The 14,825-nt window shown below is 52.9% G+C and overlaps 1 protein-coding gene across 1 annotated transcript; it reads left to right on the forward strand.

Annotated features, from left to right (window-relative positions):
• Positions 1 to 5,468: 5,468 nt before the first annotated feature.
• TOR3A (torsin family 3 member A) lies at positions 5,469 to 11,993 on the forward strand (the record flags this gene model as incomplete). Its single annotated transcript, XM_083867984.1, has 6 exons — positions 5,469 to 5,775; positions 6,080 to 6,193; positions 6,832 to 7,097; positions 7,590 to 7,756; positions 9,755 to 9,879; positions 10,316 to 11,993. The coding sequence occupies 6 exons, from the start codon at positions 5,469 to 5,471 to the stop codon at positions 10,564 to 10,566; spliced, it is 1,230 nt and encodes a 409-aa protein (XP_083724110.1). The 3' UTR covers positions 10,567 to 11,993.
• Between the last annotated feature and the right edge of the window lie 2,832 nt (positions 11,994 to 14,825).

A 14,825-nucleotide genomic window follows, 5' to 3' on the forward strand; every position in this document is an offset into this window, starting at 1 on the left:
AGGGTTGGAGATTTAGGAAAGGACAGGGTGGTTATGCAGCACTTGATAATTAAGGGGTTATAGTGAGTTTCTATGTGTCTTGACCCGTGTTTTTTAAGGAATCTCGCAAGGTCTGAGTAGAGGAAATACCTTTGCAGTCCTGTGTCCATTATAACCCAATTTTCATTCTCTTGTAGCTGAGGAGGACAGCATCTGTCCTTGGAAGCAGTTCTGTGTAGCGAGATCAGGCTGCTTTACTGTGAGCCCTCAGTGCTGTGGAGCCTCTGGGCATGTGGGACTGGGGAAAGAGGAGTTCGCTGGACTTCCCCAGGCGCCAGCAGTAACCTGAGGTGTGCAGACAGCCCTGGGCTGTGGTCTGTCTTCTTCATCTCACCTGAGAGAGCTTTCTGCTGCTCCCTGTGACCACAGCTCAGCACTGCTGTTGGGGTCCCACCTTCGCCTGGTTTGGCTGTGGCTGAGCTCAGGAGCTGTGACCACTTCCAGGAGGTTTTCTGCCTTCCCCAGCTGCTTCTTGCAACCCCCACTGCGATGTTCTGCCTGGGATGGTCATCCTGGGGTCCTCACTAAAGCTTTTGCCATAGATAGAGGAAAGCTGGCTTTTCAGGCCAGGCTTGCAGCACTCATCTTATGCTAGTCCTGTTGTCCTGCAGCACTGCAGCCTGTGCTGCCAATGAGTTTGTGTCATAAAACTGATCACCTTGGGGCAGGTCTCAGTTTGTGTCTCCAAAAGAGAAGCAGTTTCCAAATGTTTCCAACTTGAGCAGCTTTGCATCAGTGTTCAGCCAGCATGGTCCTTAGTGTAAAGAAAGAGCTCCCTTCCCCAAGTGATTGCAGGTCACTGGACTTGAGAGCAAGAGCACCAAAATGTCAGTTTGAGTCCTTTCTCTTGACTTCCTGACAGGATTTCTCTTAACTGCAGTGTGGCAGGCAGGGAAAGAGCTGTTTCCTGTTCTTGCACCTTGGCCACACCTGATCCAGGAGGTGTCAGGGAGAGAGTTTACCTGAAAAATGCAGGCATTGGTTAATTTTGTGGAAGTCTTTTTCTCACTGCATGAAGCAGAGTATCTTGAAAGTAGAATGTGACTGTTTACCTGAGATTGAATTTTGTGTTACTCCTGTTCTCTTCTGGATTTGGCCACAATCACAGACATGCCCCAGAGCAATGAGATGCTGGGCTGGGATCTGGAGTTATTAACTGGAGCTCTTAGTCAGGATGGTGAGACACAGCCAGCTTTGAGGACACTGTGAAGCTCACTCCTCTGTCACCTGGTAACAGAACACCCTTTAGAAGCTGTGGGTGGTGCCTGTGGGGCAGGAGCAGGTGCTGGTTTAAGCTGTTTCCTGGGAAATTTCAGATGATTTACCCAAGGGGAAGTTGGTGACTTGTAGCATTTCTAAAAGCATATTCTTCTCTTTGAGCTTAATCATGAGCTCTTAATATTTTGGGAGGAATCTGCCAAAATTTAATTTTTTGATTTCTATATGATCACTCTTGATATTTACATTTGATTTAATAGTGGGTTCAAAAAAAGGTCTTTCAGTCTTTGAAATTAAATTAGTGTGGAGGACTTAAATATTGCTCTAAGCTAAAGCTTTTGCTGTCAGATGGAACCTGGGGATAAGTTTTGCCCCAGTATAAATGTCAAAGATTTAAAGCAGAGTATTGGTTTATTTTGGTTTACTTGTGGACAAAGGGCATGAAGTCCAGCATAATCAGTAGAAGGAGGCAAGAAATGGTTGTTTTTTGGGGTTGGTTTTTATGCTATTGATAGTTCTGGTTGCTGTAAACACTACTGGAGGTTGGTGTTCTGCAGCAGGAAAGAAAAATAAATTCCTCTCTTACACCAAAATCAGGAATATCTGGTTTTGGCCTTGTGACAATTTCTGCCCTTTTGGCAGTGGTGGCCGTTTTGCTTGAACACAGAACCCTGAGAGATTTTAAATTGTAACCATTGGAAAGGAAATGAAGAGCAGCATCCAAGTGCCAACAGGGTCTGCTCGAATCTCTGAAAAGTAACACTGTTTGCAAGGCAGGTGCTGCTCTGTTGAGGAGGCTTTGGAGACACCTTCTGATTCTTGTTCACTGTGCACGTGTCACCCGCTGGCCCCAGATGTTACACACTGGTTGTGTCGTGGTTATCAATGATATCAGAGCACTGGAAGCACAGAAATCAAGAACTAATTCAAGAGAGCCTCATCAGCCATCTGCTATTTCCCTCCTCCTTCCCAAGTCGGCCATCAGGGGGAGGAGACACTCGAGTCAGCTCCTCTTCCAGCAGCTGATGAACTGGAGTGTGTCTTGCCAAACAAACTTCAACTCAAAAGTACTAATTTATTAAGAAGGTAATTTATTTACTGCAGCAGCTGGAGCAAGATGCTGGAAACAGACCCCGCTCTTGGATGTGCCAGAGGAGGCCCCTGGGAGCTGCTGCACAAATGGAGTTGCTAATAAGCAAACAGAATGCAATCATGACTTTCTACTCCTATCCCCTGGGGTCAGATCCCACATAAAGCAACATTGTGTGAATAAAGATTTTAATAAAGCAACATTGATGGATTGCCTAAGTGTCTCTCTCCCTCCCCTGTCTGTCTCTCTCCAGTTCCAACATGTGGTGGGCTGAATGTCTGGTTTGCTGCTGCTGTCTCCCAGTTACTCCTCTGCTCATGGTTGTCAGTGGCATTTACTCCAGCCATGTATGTCCCAAAAATGCAGCTTGTTTGCCAGAGCCTTGTTGGTAAGGACAGAAGAGTGTCCAAAGGGACACACCTAGATTGAGGTGGTCTTCTGCCCATGCGTGCCGTGGCCCTGCATCTGCTGAACTCGTGGGCTGAGCCCTTGGCGGTGTCCCAGGAGCTGGTTCCATGGAGCCAGGGATGGTTGTGGGAAGTGTCTGGAGTTGCCAGGTGTCTGTGGCTGTCTTTGCTCAGCTTTTATTGGTATGGGGCAGGTCACTGCTCCCCCTGAGAGCAGAGCTTTACTCAGCCTGCAGCAGTCTTCTTAATGCCCTAACAGTGAGTTTTTCAGAGTCAGGATCCCTGAACTTAGGGATCTTTCACCTGCTCTGTAGCATCGGCTGATGGTGTGAAAGCTGCTTTTCTTTAGAGTTTCTCACTTGAAGCTTCAGATTTCCGCACTGTTGAATTCTGTATGAACTGCTCTCTGGGGTTTATTTTGAGGGTTTTGTGGGGGAGGATGTTCTGGGGTTTTTTTGTTTCTTAGCATTGTGTGCTGACAGTAACTTTTCCTTTCCTCTATCTATTTTTGAGGTGCCAATTTGCTCAAGGAATGGGGTAGGATTCTTGCTTGTGTGTGAGCAGTTCAACAGCTATAGATGCTTTTAAGTTCTGACAGGCAGAAAGTGGCAGTTGAGAGCTGTTGTTCCAAGCACTTTGTTGTGCTGCTGCTCTTTATTTTTGGAGTGGTTGGCCATAGTAACAGACTGAGAATTTGTATGACTGGGAGATTTGAGTGTTTCTGATTATGTAATGAATGTACTTTTACAAAAGAATGGAACACAAACAACTTTGAGCCAATGGAGATCCAAAGAGGGTTGAAAATAAGCACTTTCCCTGAAGTCCTCAAATCCTTTCCCTACATTTTTTTTATTGAATCTAAAAATCAAGAAAAAAAGTCCCTGGTTCATATATCCTAAGTGTGGGACTGGTGATTTGTTCTTTGTAGAATCTCAATATTTTTAAGAGACTGGGGGTGTAGATAGGAGTTTGTGGGGGGAAAAGGGAGGAGGGAAAAGAACTCCTCTCATACCCTTTATTCTAGATCTTTCTTTTATTTAGTGATCTAATCCATAGCTGTGTTATACTGAGCTCTGGAGAGAGGTTCTTCTCCCTCTGCCTTCTGTCAGAGTGCAGGGATGGATGCACAGAAGAAATTGCTGTATGGAAATGGGGAAAAAACCTAAAAGATGTGTGCATGGCATTTCCCTGGAGAGCCTGTAAATGGAATTCTGGATTGTGAGGTTCCCTCTTAGTGTTTGCTGGTCCCGAGTTGCACTGGGGTGTGGAAGAAGACAGGCATAACCTTTTCTTGTGGTGTTTTCTCTTCAGATGGCACCTGAGCTGAGCCGAGGTGGTGGAGCCCTCATCAGGTGGTTGCTGCTCACCAGGACCAGCTGCTTGGAATAACCAGCCATGAGTGACAAGCTGAGCATCCTCCCATCACTTCCAAGGCTGTGCAGGTCCCTGCAGCTGCCTCTGCTGCCAGACTCACCTAAAGATCAGCAAACTGCAGTTTGGGTTTCAGCAGAGGAAGGAAAAAACCCATGTGCTTCCTGACCCCCCTTTCACAGAATCCCATAGTGACTGGGGTTGGAAGGGAGCTTAAAAATCGTCTTGTTCCAAGCCCCTGCCATGGGCAGGGGCATCTTCCACCAGACCAGGGTGCTCCAAGCCCTCTCCAACCTGACCTGGGAAAGTTCCAGGGCTGGGGCAGCCACAGTTTCTCTGGGCCTCTGTGCCAGGGGCCTCCTAAAGAGCTGTTTTCCCTTCTGGCTCTTTCCACCTGCTGCACTTGGGCAGGGCTGACATCCCAGGAATCCTTCAGAATTTTCGTTTTTTCTTTGGAACATGTAAACACCTTTTTTTTTAATGACATCTGCCCTTTTTAATCAGCCCTTTTCAGCTAGAACAGTTATCCTGGGTGGGCAAAGTTTGAATGTTCCAGCTATGATTTTTTTATAAATGCTTCAGGTACCTCAACTAGTTTTCAGAAAGGCTTACAGCAGTTTAGCCACAGCCAGTTTGATTTTTGTTTCTTTAATGCACTATTTTTAGTTCTGTTTAAGTTGTTGCAAGTGGTGTTGAGGTTTCGGCCTCCCTGTTTGTGCAGCTGGAAGGGGCTGGTTTGCCAGTGCCGGTATCTCAAACGCTGCCGTGTAATATTTGCAGGCACCTGTAGATGGTGATGCTCTGCCCCGCCTGGGCTGCATCCCTCCTCCCTTCCACCTGCACCACGGAATTGCCAGGCCGGATCAATTCTATTTATGATCCTTTTATTTTTCTGAGCGTCTGGCATAACCTTGAAATCCTTTCCATTTCCAAAGCATTTTGGCCTCGGTCTCAGTCAGGATGGCAGGCAGCAAACTCAGCCTGGACAGCCGTGCTGGCTCACCCGCTGCTCCCTGGTTTTTGTGTGCCCTTTGAAAGGACCCTGAGGAGCAGCTGCAGAACCTCAGCCGAGCCGCAGGGCTGCCCAGACAGGCGGGTGTTTGCCGTGCCCGGGCCGGGGCCGGAGCTCTGCGGGCGGCGCTGTCCGGAGCCTCCCCGGCCGCTCCTTCCCCTGCCGGGCGGGGCGGGGTTAGTGCCCGGGGCCCGGGCGGGGCCGGGTTAGTGCCGGGGGCCGTGTTTGTGCCCGGGGCCGGAGAGCAGCGGGGCCGGGCCGCGGCTGTTGCCCAGCACCGCCTCGGGAAGTGAGCTAACCTCGGCTCGGCTCGGCTCCCTCACCCCCCGCCATGGGCCAGGCCCGGCTCCCGGCCCGCCGCGGGCTCAGCTGCTGCGTCCTGGTGCTGCTGCTGCTCCTGGGCGGCTCGGGCAGCCCCGGGACACCGCCCCCGCCCCGGGGACCGCGGCCACAGGAGCCGGGGCCCGAGCCCGAGGGCGGCCCGTGGGGCAGGGGCCGCTACGAGGCCGTGAGGAGCCATCTGGGGACTGTGGGCGCTCTCTCCAGGCAGTACTGGCGGTACGTGGCCTGCAGGCTGTGGCAGGAGGGCTGCCAGGAGGAGGAGAAGCGAGAAGGACGAGAGGCCGCTCCCATCCCAAGTAAGCCTTGCCCTGTTCTCTCCCGTGTTCTCTCTCTGTTCCTCAGCAGCCCAGCCGGACTCGCTGGTGTGCCCGCGGTTCCTGTGGCGCTGCCCGTCCTTCCCCAGCATTGCTGCCCCGGGCATCCCTCCTGGGCACAGCCCGGGGCATCCGGACCTGCCGGTGCCGAGCTCGCTGTCCCCCCCACGGCTGAGTCCCTGTACCCGGGAGAGACTGCCCGCACAGGGCTCGGCCGAGCACCCACTCCGAATGTGGAAAAGGCACTTTCCTGGAACCTCTCTGCTCACACTGCTCCCGTTTCCAGGCTGGAGCTTTCCTCTGGTGGGCCAGGATTACCTGGAGATCCTCTCAGCCTGGTACTGCAGCTTCGGCAGGTGCTGCGAGACAGGAGACTGCAGGATAATCAACAACATCACAGGTAGGGAGGGGCTGTGTGGCTCGTGTGGCTTGTTTTGAGGGGTTTTTCCTGTTAATATGTATTCTAGACAGTGATGTTAGTAAAGGCTTTTCTGAGCAGGGTGGGAGGGTGAGAGGCTGAGCTCAGTCCTGTGTCCCATTTGGAGTTCTGAGACCAAAGAGAGTTTGTTCCTTGCTGCACAGTGTATCTGCTCCAGCTTGCTGCCAGCCCTGCCTGCATCCCACAGCCTCCAGGCACATCCTGTGGGATCCACACTGGCCCAGGACCCTGCCCTAGGTCGGAAGGGCACACTGAGACCTGTGTGTAACCCATGAGTAGGTGTTTGTGTGTTTTGCTGTTCCTGAGACTCCTGGTGTGCAAACCCTGTGCTGGGAGTTTGGGAGGCCTGTGGGCATCGGTGCTCTCTGCAGCTGCCAAACAACTCCACCTCTTCCTAAAGGAAAAAAAGGAGTCACTGGAAGATTTGTGTCTTTTTGGGGCCTGAGGCTGATGTAGGCAGGGCACAGGCAGCCCAAGTGGCTTTAATGCCCCTTCAGAGTCCTCTCAGCCAGGTAGCCCTGCCACGTTTTCTCCTCCTGTTCCCCAGTGCAGTGGCTGTGCTGGCAGCAGGAGACTGAGCTGGTGCTCTCTCTGTGCAGGGCTGGAGGCAGACCTCAGTGGGCAGCTCCACGGGCAGCACCTGGCCAAGGAGGTGGTGGTGCAGGCAGTGAGGGGGTTCCTGCAGAGCCCACGGCCCGGGAAGGCCCTGGTCCTGTCCTTCCATGGCTGGTCTGGCACAGGGAAGAACTTTGTGGCTCGGATGGTGGCCAGTCACCTGTACCGGGACGGGCTGAAGAGTGACTGTGTCAGGGTGTTTGTCTCCCTCCTGCACTTCCCACATCACAACTACGTGGATTCGTACAAGGTGAGAGCCAACAGCAACGGATGGTGCAGTGTGCTGGGCTGGGCTGGAGTTTGTGTCCTTCCCATGTGGGGCTGTGGCTTGGGTTTGGGAGTGAAACTGGATCCCACAGTGCTGTCCTGGTTACAGCTGAGCAGTGCTTGCCTCAAGAGCTGAGCCTTAGTGCCAAAGGGATATCCCGTGTCATTTACTGTCATGCTCAGGAATAAAAGCTGCAGGGAGAGGGTTTGGGGTTTGTTCTCTTTGCTCAGGGACTGGCTGGACATCAGTCTGTTTGTGGCAGGGTGGGTGGCTGCCTTTGCACCACTTGATTTCTTTCTTTCCTCTTTCCTTCACTTATGAAACAAATCCATCTCACCTCACTTGTTTTCCTGCCTTTGCTCTTCATCTTCTCTGCCCTGTCCCGCTGGGTGGGAGGAGATGGAGCAGCTGTGGTGCTTGGCTGGGTTATCCCAGGGCATCCCAGGGACTCCTGACTCTCCTCCCTCTCTGCAGGCCCAGCTGCACAGGCAGATCAGTGAGACCCTGCAGCGCTGCAGGCAGGCCCTGTTTATCTTTGATGAGGCAGAGAAGCTGCATTCCAGCCTCTTGGATGCCATCAGGCCCTTCATGGCTCCACAGGACAGTGAGGATCAGCAGAGATCCATCTTCCTCTTCCTCAGGTGATTCCTGGTCCCCTGAAGGGATGGGGAGGAACCAAGTGATGGTATTTATCCCCAGAGGTGTGTGACACAAGGGGCTGAGGCTGCAGGGGAGGGCACAGATACTTCTTTCCCTCATGGTGGTTTCCTCCATTTTCAGTTTTACCTATGGATCCTCCCTGGGAACAGGCATTTGCAGGAGGAGCTGAGGTCCAGCTGAGCTGAGTTGGGACACTGGAGCCAGTGTCTGTTGGAAGGCGGCTGAGTCAGTTAACATGGAGTCACCCTGCCCAGCTGAGCAGGAGATGTCTCACTCCAGGGAGCAGAGCTGGGGCTGAAGGTCTTGAGGGGAATTTCCTGTGCACTGGAACTCAGAGTTCCCACTACCTGGCTGTGGCTGCAGACTGAGGTGCTGTGAGGCTGATCCTGCCATCAGCACAGCCTGGTTTAGTTGGTTACTTTCCCAGAAGCTGGGCACATGTGCACCCCAGCACTGTCTTTGGGTGAGATGCAGCTGGAAGGAGAAACGGGACACCTCAAAACCAGGATGTGAGGCAGGCACCTGACTGAAGTGCCCCTAAAGAGTGGGAGATCAGCACCTTGGGCCCCCTTCAGTTTAGGAATTGCAGCCTTGGGCTTGGCTCTGGTTGGAGGTGAGCAGAGCATTCCTCCTCCACCTCCCACCATCCAGGCAAGTGTTCCAACCTCCAGGCTTGGTGGTTCCCTCATAGAGGTTTCCCTGCCTGTGGAGGACCTGTCTGTGTGCCCAGAGCCTGTGGAACTCCCCATACTCTGGTGTCCCTGTGTGGAAGGAGCTGTGGTGGCAGGGACAGGTTGTTGCTCAGCACAGGGTAGACGTGCTGGCAGCTGCTCTGGGCCAAACTTGTGTCCTGCCTGGAGCCATGGAAGTCAGGAATGGACACTGTCAGCCCCCAGGAATGGACACTGTGTCACCCACCCCCATGCCAGCAAGCAGAGGGGAGCAGGGTGCCTTGAACTGCAGCAGTGTGTCATCCCAGAGGTTTCATCATTCCTGGTGGCAGTGTGACACTGACCTGCTTTAGAGGGATGGCTCTGCCCCAGGGCTGCTGTGGACATTGGCACAGTCCTGGAGCTTTGCCCAGGTGTGGGAGCTGAGTAGGACTGGCTGCCTGTCCAGCCCGAAGAGGCTGTCTCTGTCCAGTTTGGGTTGGGAGCAGGATCAGTACCAGCTGTTTTCTCTCTGACAGGGGGTGGAGGCATGGTGGGAATCAGTGGTGGCTTTTTAATTTTCCTGCCTTCCACCTGGGGTCTAGAGCGTCTGACATGAGGATGGGGGTGCAAGATCTGTGCCTCCCACTGCCTCTCTGCCTCCCACCCACACAAGCTCTGCATCCAGCTGGTTCCCAATTCACTGGGGCATCCAGGGCTGGGGGCAAACCCTTCACCAGCACCTGGGGGGGAACACCATTCCTGGAGCTGCTTTCCAGGGTGAAGGGCTGTCCTGGGACCCTCAACAGCTGCCAGGACCTTGCAAACCCCACCACAGAGCTGGCCCCATGGGTGTCCAGAGGAGTCCTTAGGTAGGAACTGTGCTGCTGCTTTGTCCCATGGGCAGAGGATGCTTTGCTAAGTCCTGGGCTGACACTTGAATCCCTGCCCTGGACCTTTACTTCCAGTGGGACTCCTGCCATGTCCTCTGCGCTTTAACCTGGACCTTGTGGTGGCTTGTTCAGCATTTGGTGTGGAGCCAGGTGTCACCTGCCAGGTCGATGGCTTCCCAAGCCAGGACAGGAGACTGAGGGAGGTGGAGGATTCTGCTGGCCCTGGGCCTGAGCTGGCAGGATGGCAGACAACTGCATCAATGCCTGTGGAATGGGGCTCTTTGGGGAGAAGGCTGGCTCTGCATGTGCTCATCCTAGACAGCAAATCCTCTGTTGCCAACAGAAATGCTGGGGCCTGTCTGCAGGGAAGGTGTTGGCAGCTCTCAGCAGTTCAGCTCTGGGGGAAATCTTGAGTGACTTCCCTCTGTGTCCACAGCAATCTTGGTGGGAACACCATCAATGAGGTCGCCCTGGACTTCTGGCGAGCCGGCCGGGCACGGGAGGAGATCCCCCTGGAGCTGCTGGAGCAGCGGCTGCGCGTGGAGCTGCAGGAGGCTGCAGGTAACAGCTGGGTTTGCTGGGGGGGCTGTGAGCAGGCTGCCTGCAGAGCTGCCCCTCTGCACCACAGGGCTGGGCCTGGGGGAACCAGCCCTCGCTCCACCCCAGCCCGGGATTGTTGGCGATGAGAGCTCCATCCTTGGTTCCTGTGAGCACGTGGGGAGGGAGCCAAGAGGGTTCCTGGCCCCCTCCAGCCCTGAAAATGTTGGGGGCAGGAGGCAGCTCAACATCACAGGGCAGTACCAAGGCTTCTCTGGGGCTCCAAGGTGTCTCTTGGTGTGATGCCTGAAGGTGCTCTGAGCTCAGAGTGCTGAGCAGCTCTGCACACATGGGTCTCACCATATGTGGCTGGATGAGTGCCTCGGAGCCAAGCCTGGCCTCGCAGAGGGGGTGATGCTCTCAGGTGAAGGGTCTGAGTTTGCCTTGTGTTCTGCTCCAGAGAACAGCTATGCCCACAGCCACCTCCTCAGGGAGAACCTCATTGACTTTGTGGTGCCGTTCCTGCCTCTGGAATATCACCACGTGAAGCTCTGTGCTCGGGACGCCTTCCTGGCCCGCGGAATTCCCTACACCGAGGCAACGCTCAACGAGGTGGCCCAGATGATGGTGTTTGTCCCCAAAGAGGAGAAGCTTTTCTCTGCACAGGGCTGCAAATCTGTGCCCCAGCGCATCAATTATTTCCTTCCTTGAACACCAGGTGGGACCAGGCGTGTGCTGAAGGTGGTTCTGCACTCTGGGAGCTGCTCTCTTTGCACAGGGTCAGCAGCAGGTGACCCAGCCAGGCACTGGGACAGGGACTCAACAGAGACTCAAGCCCCCCGATACTCCCAGAGCTGTTGGAGGGAAGGAGGTGCATCCCTTATTCCGGGGATGTGGGGACAGCCTGTGTTCGGCTGTGTTTGGAGTCTGATGTTTTATCTGCCTTCTTTTAGCTGGCAGTAACCTGAAGAGGTGATGGGGTTCTGCTGGCAGACGTGAGTCCCCATGTGAGGGGGGACTGGAAATATCCAAGTCCTTGTTTTGTTGCTGTGTGGTGAAGGGAGGCCTTGGACAGGCTGGTCCTGTTGAGACACTGTGGCTGAAGCCACGTCCCTGTCCCCAGTTTTCTGTGTAACTTTACAAGGTCACCCAGAACTGTTTTGCTGGAGTTTTTCCCCTCTGTTGCCCTCATGCCTTTCTAAGGTGTTTGCTGCTCAGGGGCACACGGGCCAGGATCATTGTCTCTGCTGGAGAAAAGGACTGAATAATCTCCTCCGGAGATGCCAAATCCACAGCTCTCACCTTAGGGTGCCCAATTCTCTCTGGAGTCTTCCGTTGTATGGAAGCAGCTGCCGGGGTGAGGGGAACTCCTGCTACAATTATTTTGCTGTGGGGATGGTGAAGAGCCTGTTTCCTTCACTGCAAAACCAAAAAGAGGAGAGAATTCCTCTGCAAAGGGCAAAGGGCAGGTGAAGAGGTTGGCAGCTGAAGCATCAGGCTGCAGCTGAATGTGAGTTTTCATGGATGCAGTACAAACTTGGGGGTTTTTTTCTTTCCGTTTTTCGTTTTTCTCTTCAGTACATTTCATGCTGTGTTTTTATGGCTGGTATCAGCATTATTATTTTTATTATTATTACAAGGGGCTGTTTGCTGTCTGGGTACTCTCCAGGTGATAAGTGTGTTGCAGCAGCTCCCAAAAAATTTCGTCAGTGTTACGGGAATCACCCTGTGACCTCTGGGTCAAAATTCCCTTCCAGCAGGGCTGTGCTGGCCAGGAGTGAAACAGCACCTGCCAAGGCCAGGGCTTGGCTCCCCAGCCACCCCCACAGGAGACCTTTGCTCTATTTTAAGCTTTGACCCATTTTGCGGTGCCAGTGATGGGCAGCACGAGCTCTGGGAAAGGCTGAGCAGACAGACACCTCCAGCCCCACAGACTTTGAGTCCTCTGGGCATGCTGGCTCCTTGTCTAAGGAGGCCTCAAGGCAGAGATGAGCTGGCCCAGCTCATTCCCAGTGCCCAGCCAGTGCAGGTGGATTAACACAGCTGTGTGGAATGGCATTCAGGCTGTGCCAGCCTGTGTGAGGAGGCATTTCTGAGGCTGGTTTGTGGTTAATCTCAGGTGCCAGAAACCTGGGAAACACCGGGGCGGGGCGGGGGGTGGGGGGGTGATGCCTCCAGCTGGGGCAGGGAGGCTGCTGCCTCACAGGACACAGCTCAGGGTGTGTTTGGTCACCTGGGCAAACAATGTAGCAAGCTGTTTACTGAAGGTTAGTTGCCAAAAGGTTCTGTGTAAACCAGGATAACCCGGGATTTTTCCTAAATGTCTAGAAGTGTTCAGCTGGGTTAGGCTGCCCCAGGCTGGGGTGGCAGGAGGTCGGTGTGGGGCTGGTTTGGTGGGCACAGGAGCAGCTCTGGCTGTGGCTGTTGAGGGAGGAGCTGGTGACATTGATGAGAGCGAGGCAAGAGCTGCTCTCTGCTGGGTCACAAGTGTGTGTGTCACACTTGGGTGAGCTCTGATCAGCCCCACAGCAGCAGCCAAAGCTGCTCTCTGACCCTGCCAGGACAACAGTTTGGTCCTAAACAGATACTGCATAAATAAAGATACTGCTTTTTTTGCAACCTGGTGGAATTTTTTCTCTTTTTAACAATTTTTTCTACCCAAATGAACAAGGTTCTGGTTAGGACTGAGCAACTTCAAATATTCATTAAGAGAAAAAAAAAAAAAAAAAACAAACAAAACAACAAACCAGCATCTACTCAACTGGTTTTTGCCAATAAAATATTGCAACCTTTATTTAAAACAAAATGCAAATTGGCAAAACTTTGTGGAACGACAGGCAAAGAGGCCCTTCCTTCCAAGGGCCTTATTTACATCAAGTTTAACACTGTTCGCAGTTCACAGTCAGACGATAGTGAGAGAATTAAATTAGAAAAACAACCAAAATATATTACAATAACAATTAAAAAAAAAAAAAAAAAAACAAAAACAAAAACAGTTGACAACACTGCTAAGAGTGATTGGTGATTAACGTGTTTCATTTCAATCCATTCCTGCCCTCAACACCAACACAAACAGTGCCACAGGAGCCCAGCAGGCTCCTCCTGTGTACAGCAGACACATGGGGAAGAACAGAACGAGCTCCTTTGGTACAGACATTGCTTAGTGTGGAGCTGTGAGGAACGAGGCAGTGTCCCAGAACCACCAGAGAAGGGGCTGAGGGCTTTGTTCTACACTCCAGGAGCTGCAGCACAACCCCAGCACCCACCCAAGCTGGGCAGGGCCCTGGGAGGTCTCCACCTTTCAGTGTCCCTGGCAGCTCCTGATGAGCAGCAGGGCTGGGCTGAGGGTGTTACAGGAGAGGGCAGCAGCCTGTGGCTTTGTAGCCTCCATCCTCTGGAGTCACTCGTGCCTGTCAGGGCTGGGGGTGCCTCAGAGGAAAAGCCTGCCTCAGGTAGGTGGTAGGACATGGGGGTTGGGATTGCTCTGTGCCTGCACAGCAGAACCCACCCACACCTCTGCCTGGTGGGGAGGGGCTGCTCTGTCTGCACAGTGGGGTTTGGTTCCCTGTGCCCCACAACTCCTGCAAAAGCACCCTGACAGATGTCAACACTTGGGTGTGTGTCTCACAGACACAAGGCCAGGGGCACCAGGAGAGAAGGACAAGCACAGCCCTCTCTCCCTCCCTGCTGTCTTCTGCACCAGCAACACTGCTCCCTTCACTTCCCCTTTCTCACTGGCTAAATTTGGTGTAGTCCCAAGACCCAGACTCTCAGCTCAGCTTCACCCCTGCCCACACTAATTGAAGAACATGACTAAATCAAGTGCACCACTTTGGGGTTAAGAAGGGTGTACAGTGCAGGAAGAAGAGAGAATTGCACCTGTGAGTCAGCTAATTCCCACAGTGGTAGGAAGAGAAAGTGCCCCCCTGAGCTCACTCTGCTTTGTGCCTGTGGGTGCCATCCCCATGGCAAAGAGAACTCCTTTAAATTCTGGCCCAGGGCAGTGCAAGTGAGAGAGCCCAGCTCCAGCCATGCCCCCATGGCTGTCTGACAATGCTGAGGAGAAGAAACAATAGGATTTATGCTGTGTCCTCTGCCCCAAACCATGGAGCATGAAGTGCTCTTCACTAGGACAAATAATGGGGTGTCAGCACCCACAGGTTCCTTTGCACATCTGGCTGAAAACAGAGAATTGGCCACAGTGGAGACCTTTAAGGCTGAAGAGAAAGTCAGACCTAGCTAAAGGGAGAGGGAATGGTAAAAGTTTTAGGAGTAGCTGTGGAAGAAAGAACAACTGCATGGTAGTTTACAGCAGAGCCAGCTGTTCCCAGAGAACATCCTTCTGCTATCCTGCCAGAAGGCAGGGGAACGTTGCAGTTTGGGAATAAAACACTCTGGGGCAGCAGAAGTCCCAGCAATTCTGCAGCCTTCAGTTTAGGGGAATACAAACCCTGTCAAGTCAGCACTACCTCTACCACAATGTGCCTGCTGTTAGATGATAGGTAAGAGCAGAGAAAACACTTTTCATGATAGTGACAACAGGCAAATCCCCAAATTCCATTGGACCTTTGCTTTTGCACCATGGGAGGAGTCAGAGCCAAATGAGCTCCTGTACTGGGCACAGAGGTTGTAGAATCTCTGTGCTTGGAGATGCCCAAAAGTTGTCTGGATGGACATGGTCCTCAGGTGACTCTTGGTGGCCCTGCTTGGGTAGAGGGTTTGGACCAGGTGGACCTCCAAGGGTCCCTCCAACCTCAGCCATTCTGTGACTCTGGAAAAGCAGCTGGATGCTGTCCTGTCCCACTGCCCATCTCTGCTGTGGGGACAAGGAGAAAACGGGGCATCTGAAAGGGACTGGGGATAGCCAGTGCTCATTGGGACACAGCTGATTTCTTCAGAAAGGGCTGCAAGAGAGGAGTTCTAGTAGTTAGAAATTCCATATTGCTATTTATCACTTTTGCTGTAGCTTT

The sequence above is a fragment of the Zosterops lateralis genome (genome assembly GCF_965231275.1).
Source record: "Zosterops lateralis genome assembly, chromosome: 9".
Taxonomy (NCBI): Eukaryota; Metazoa; Chordata; class Aves; order Passeriformes; family Zosteropidae; genus Zosterops; species Zosterops lateralis.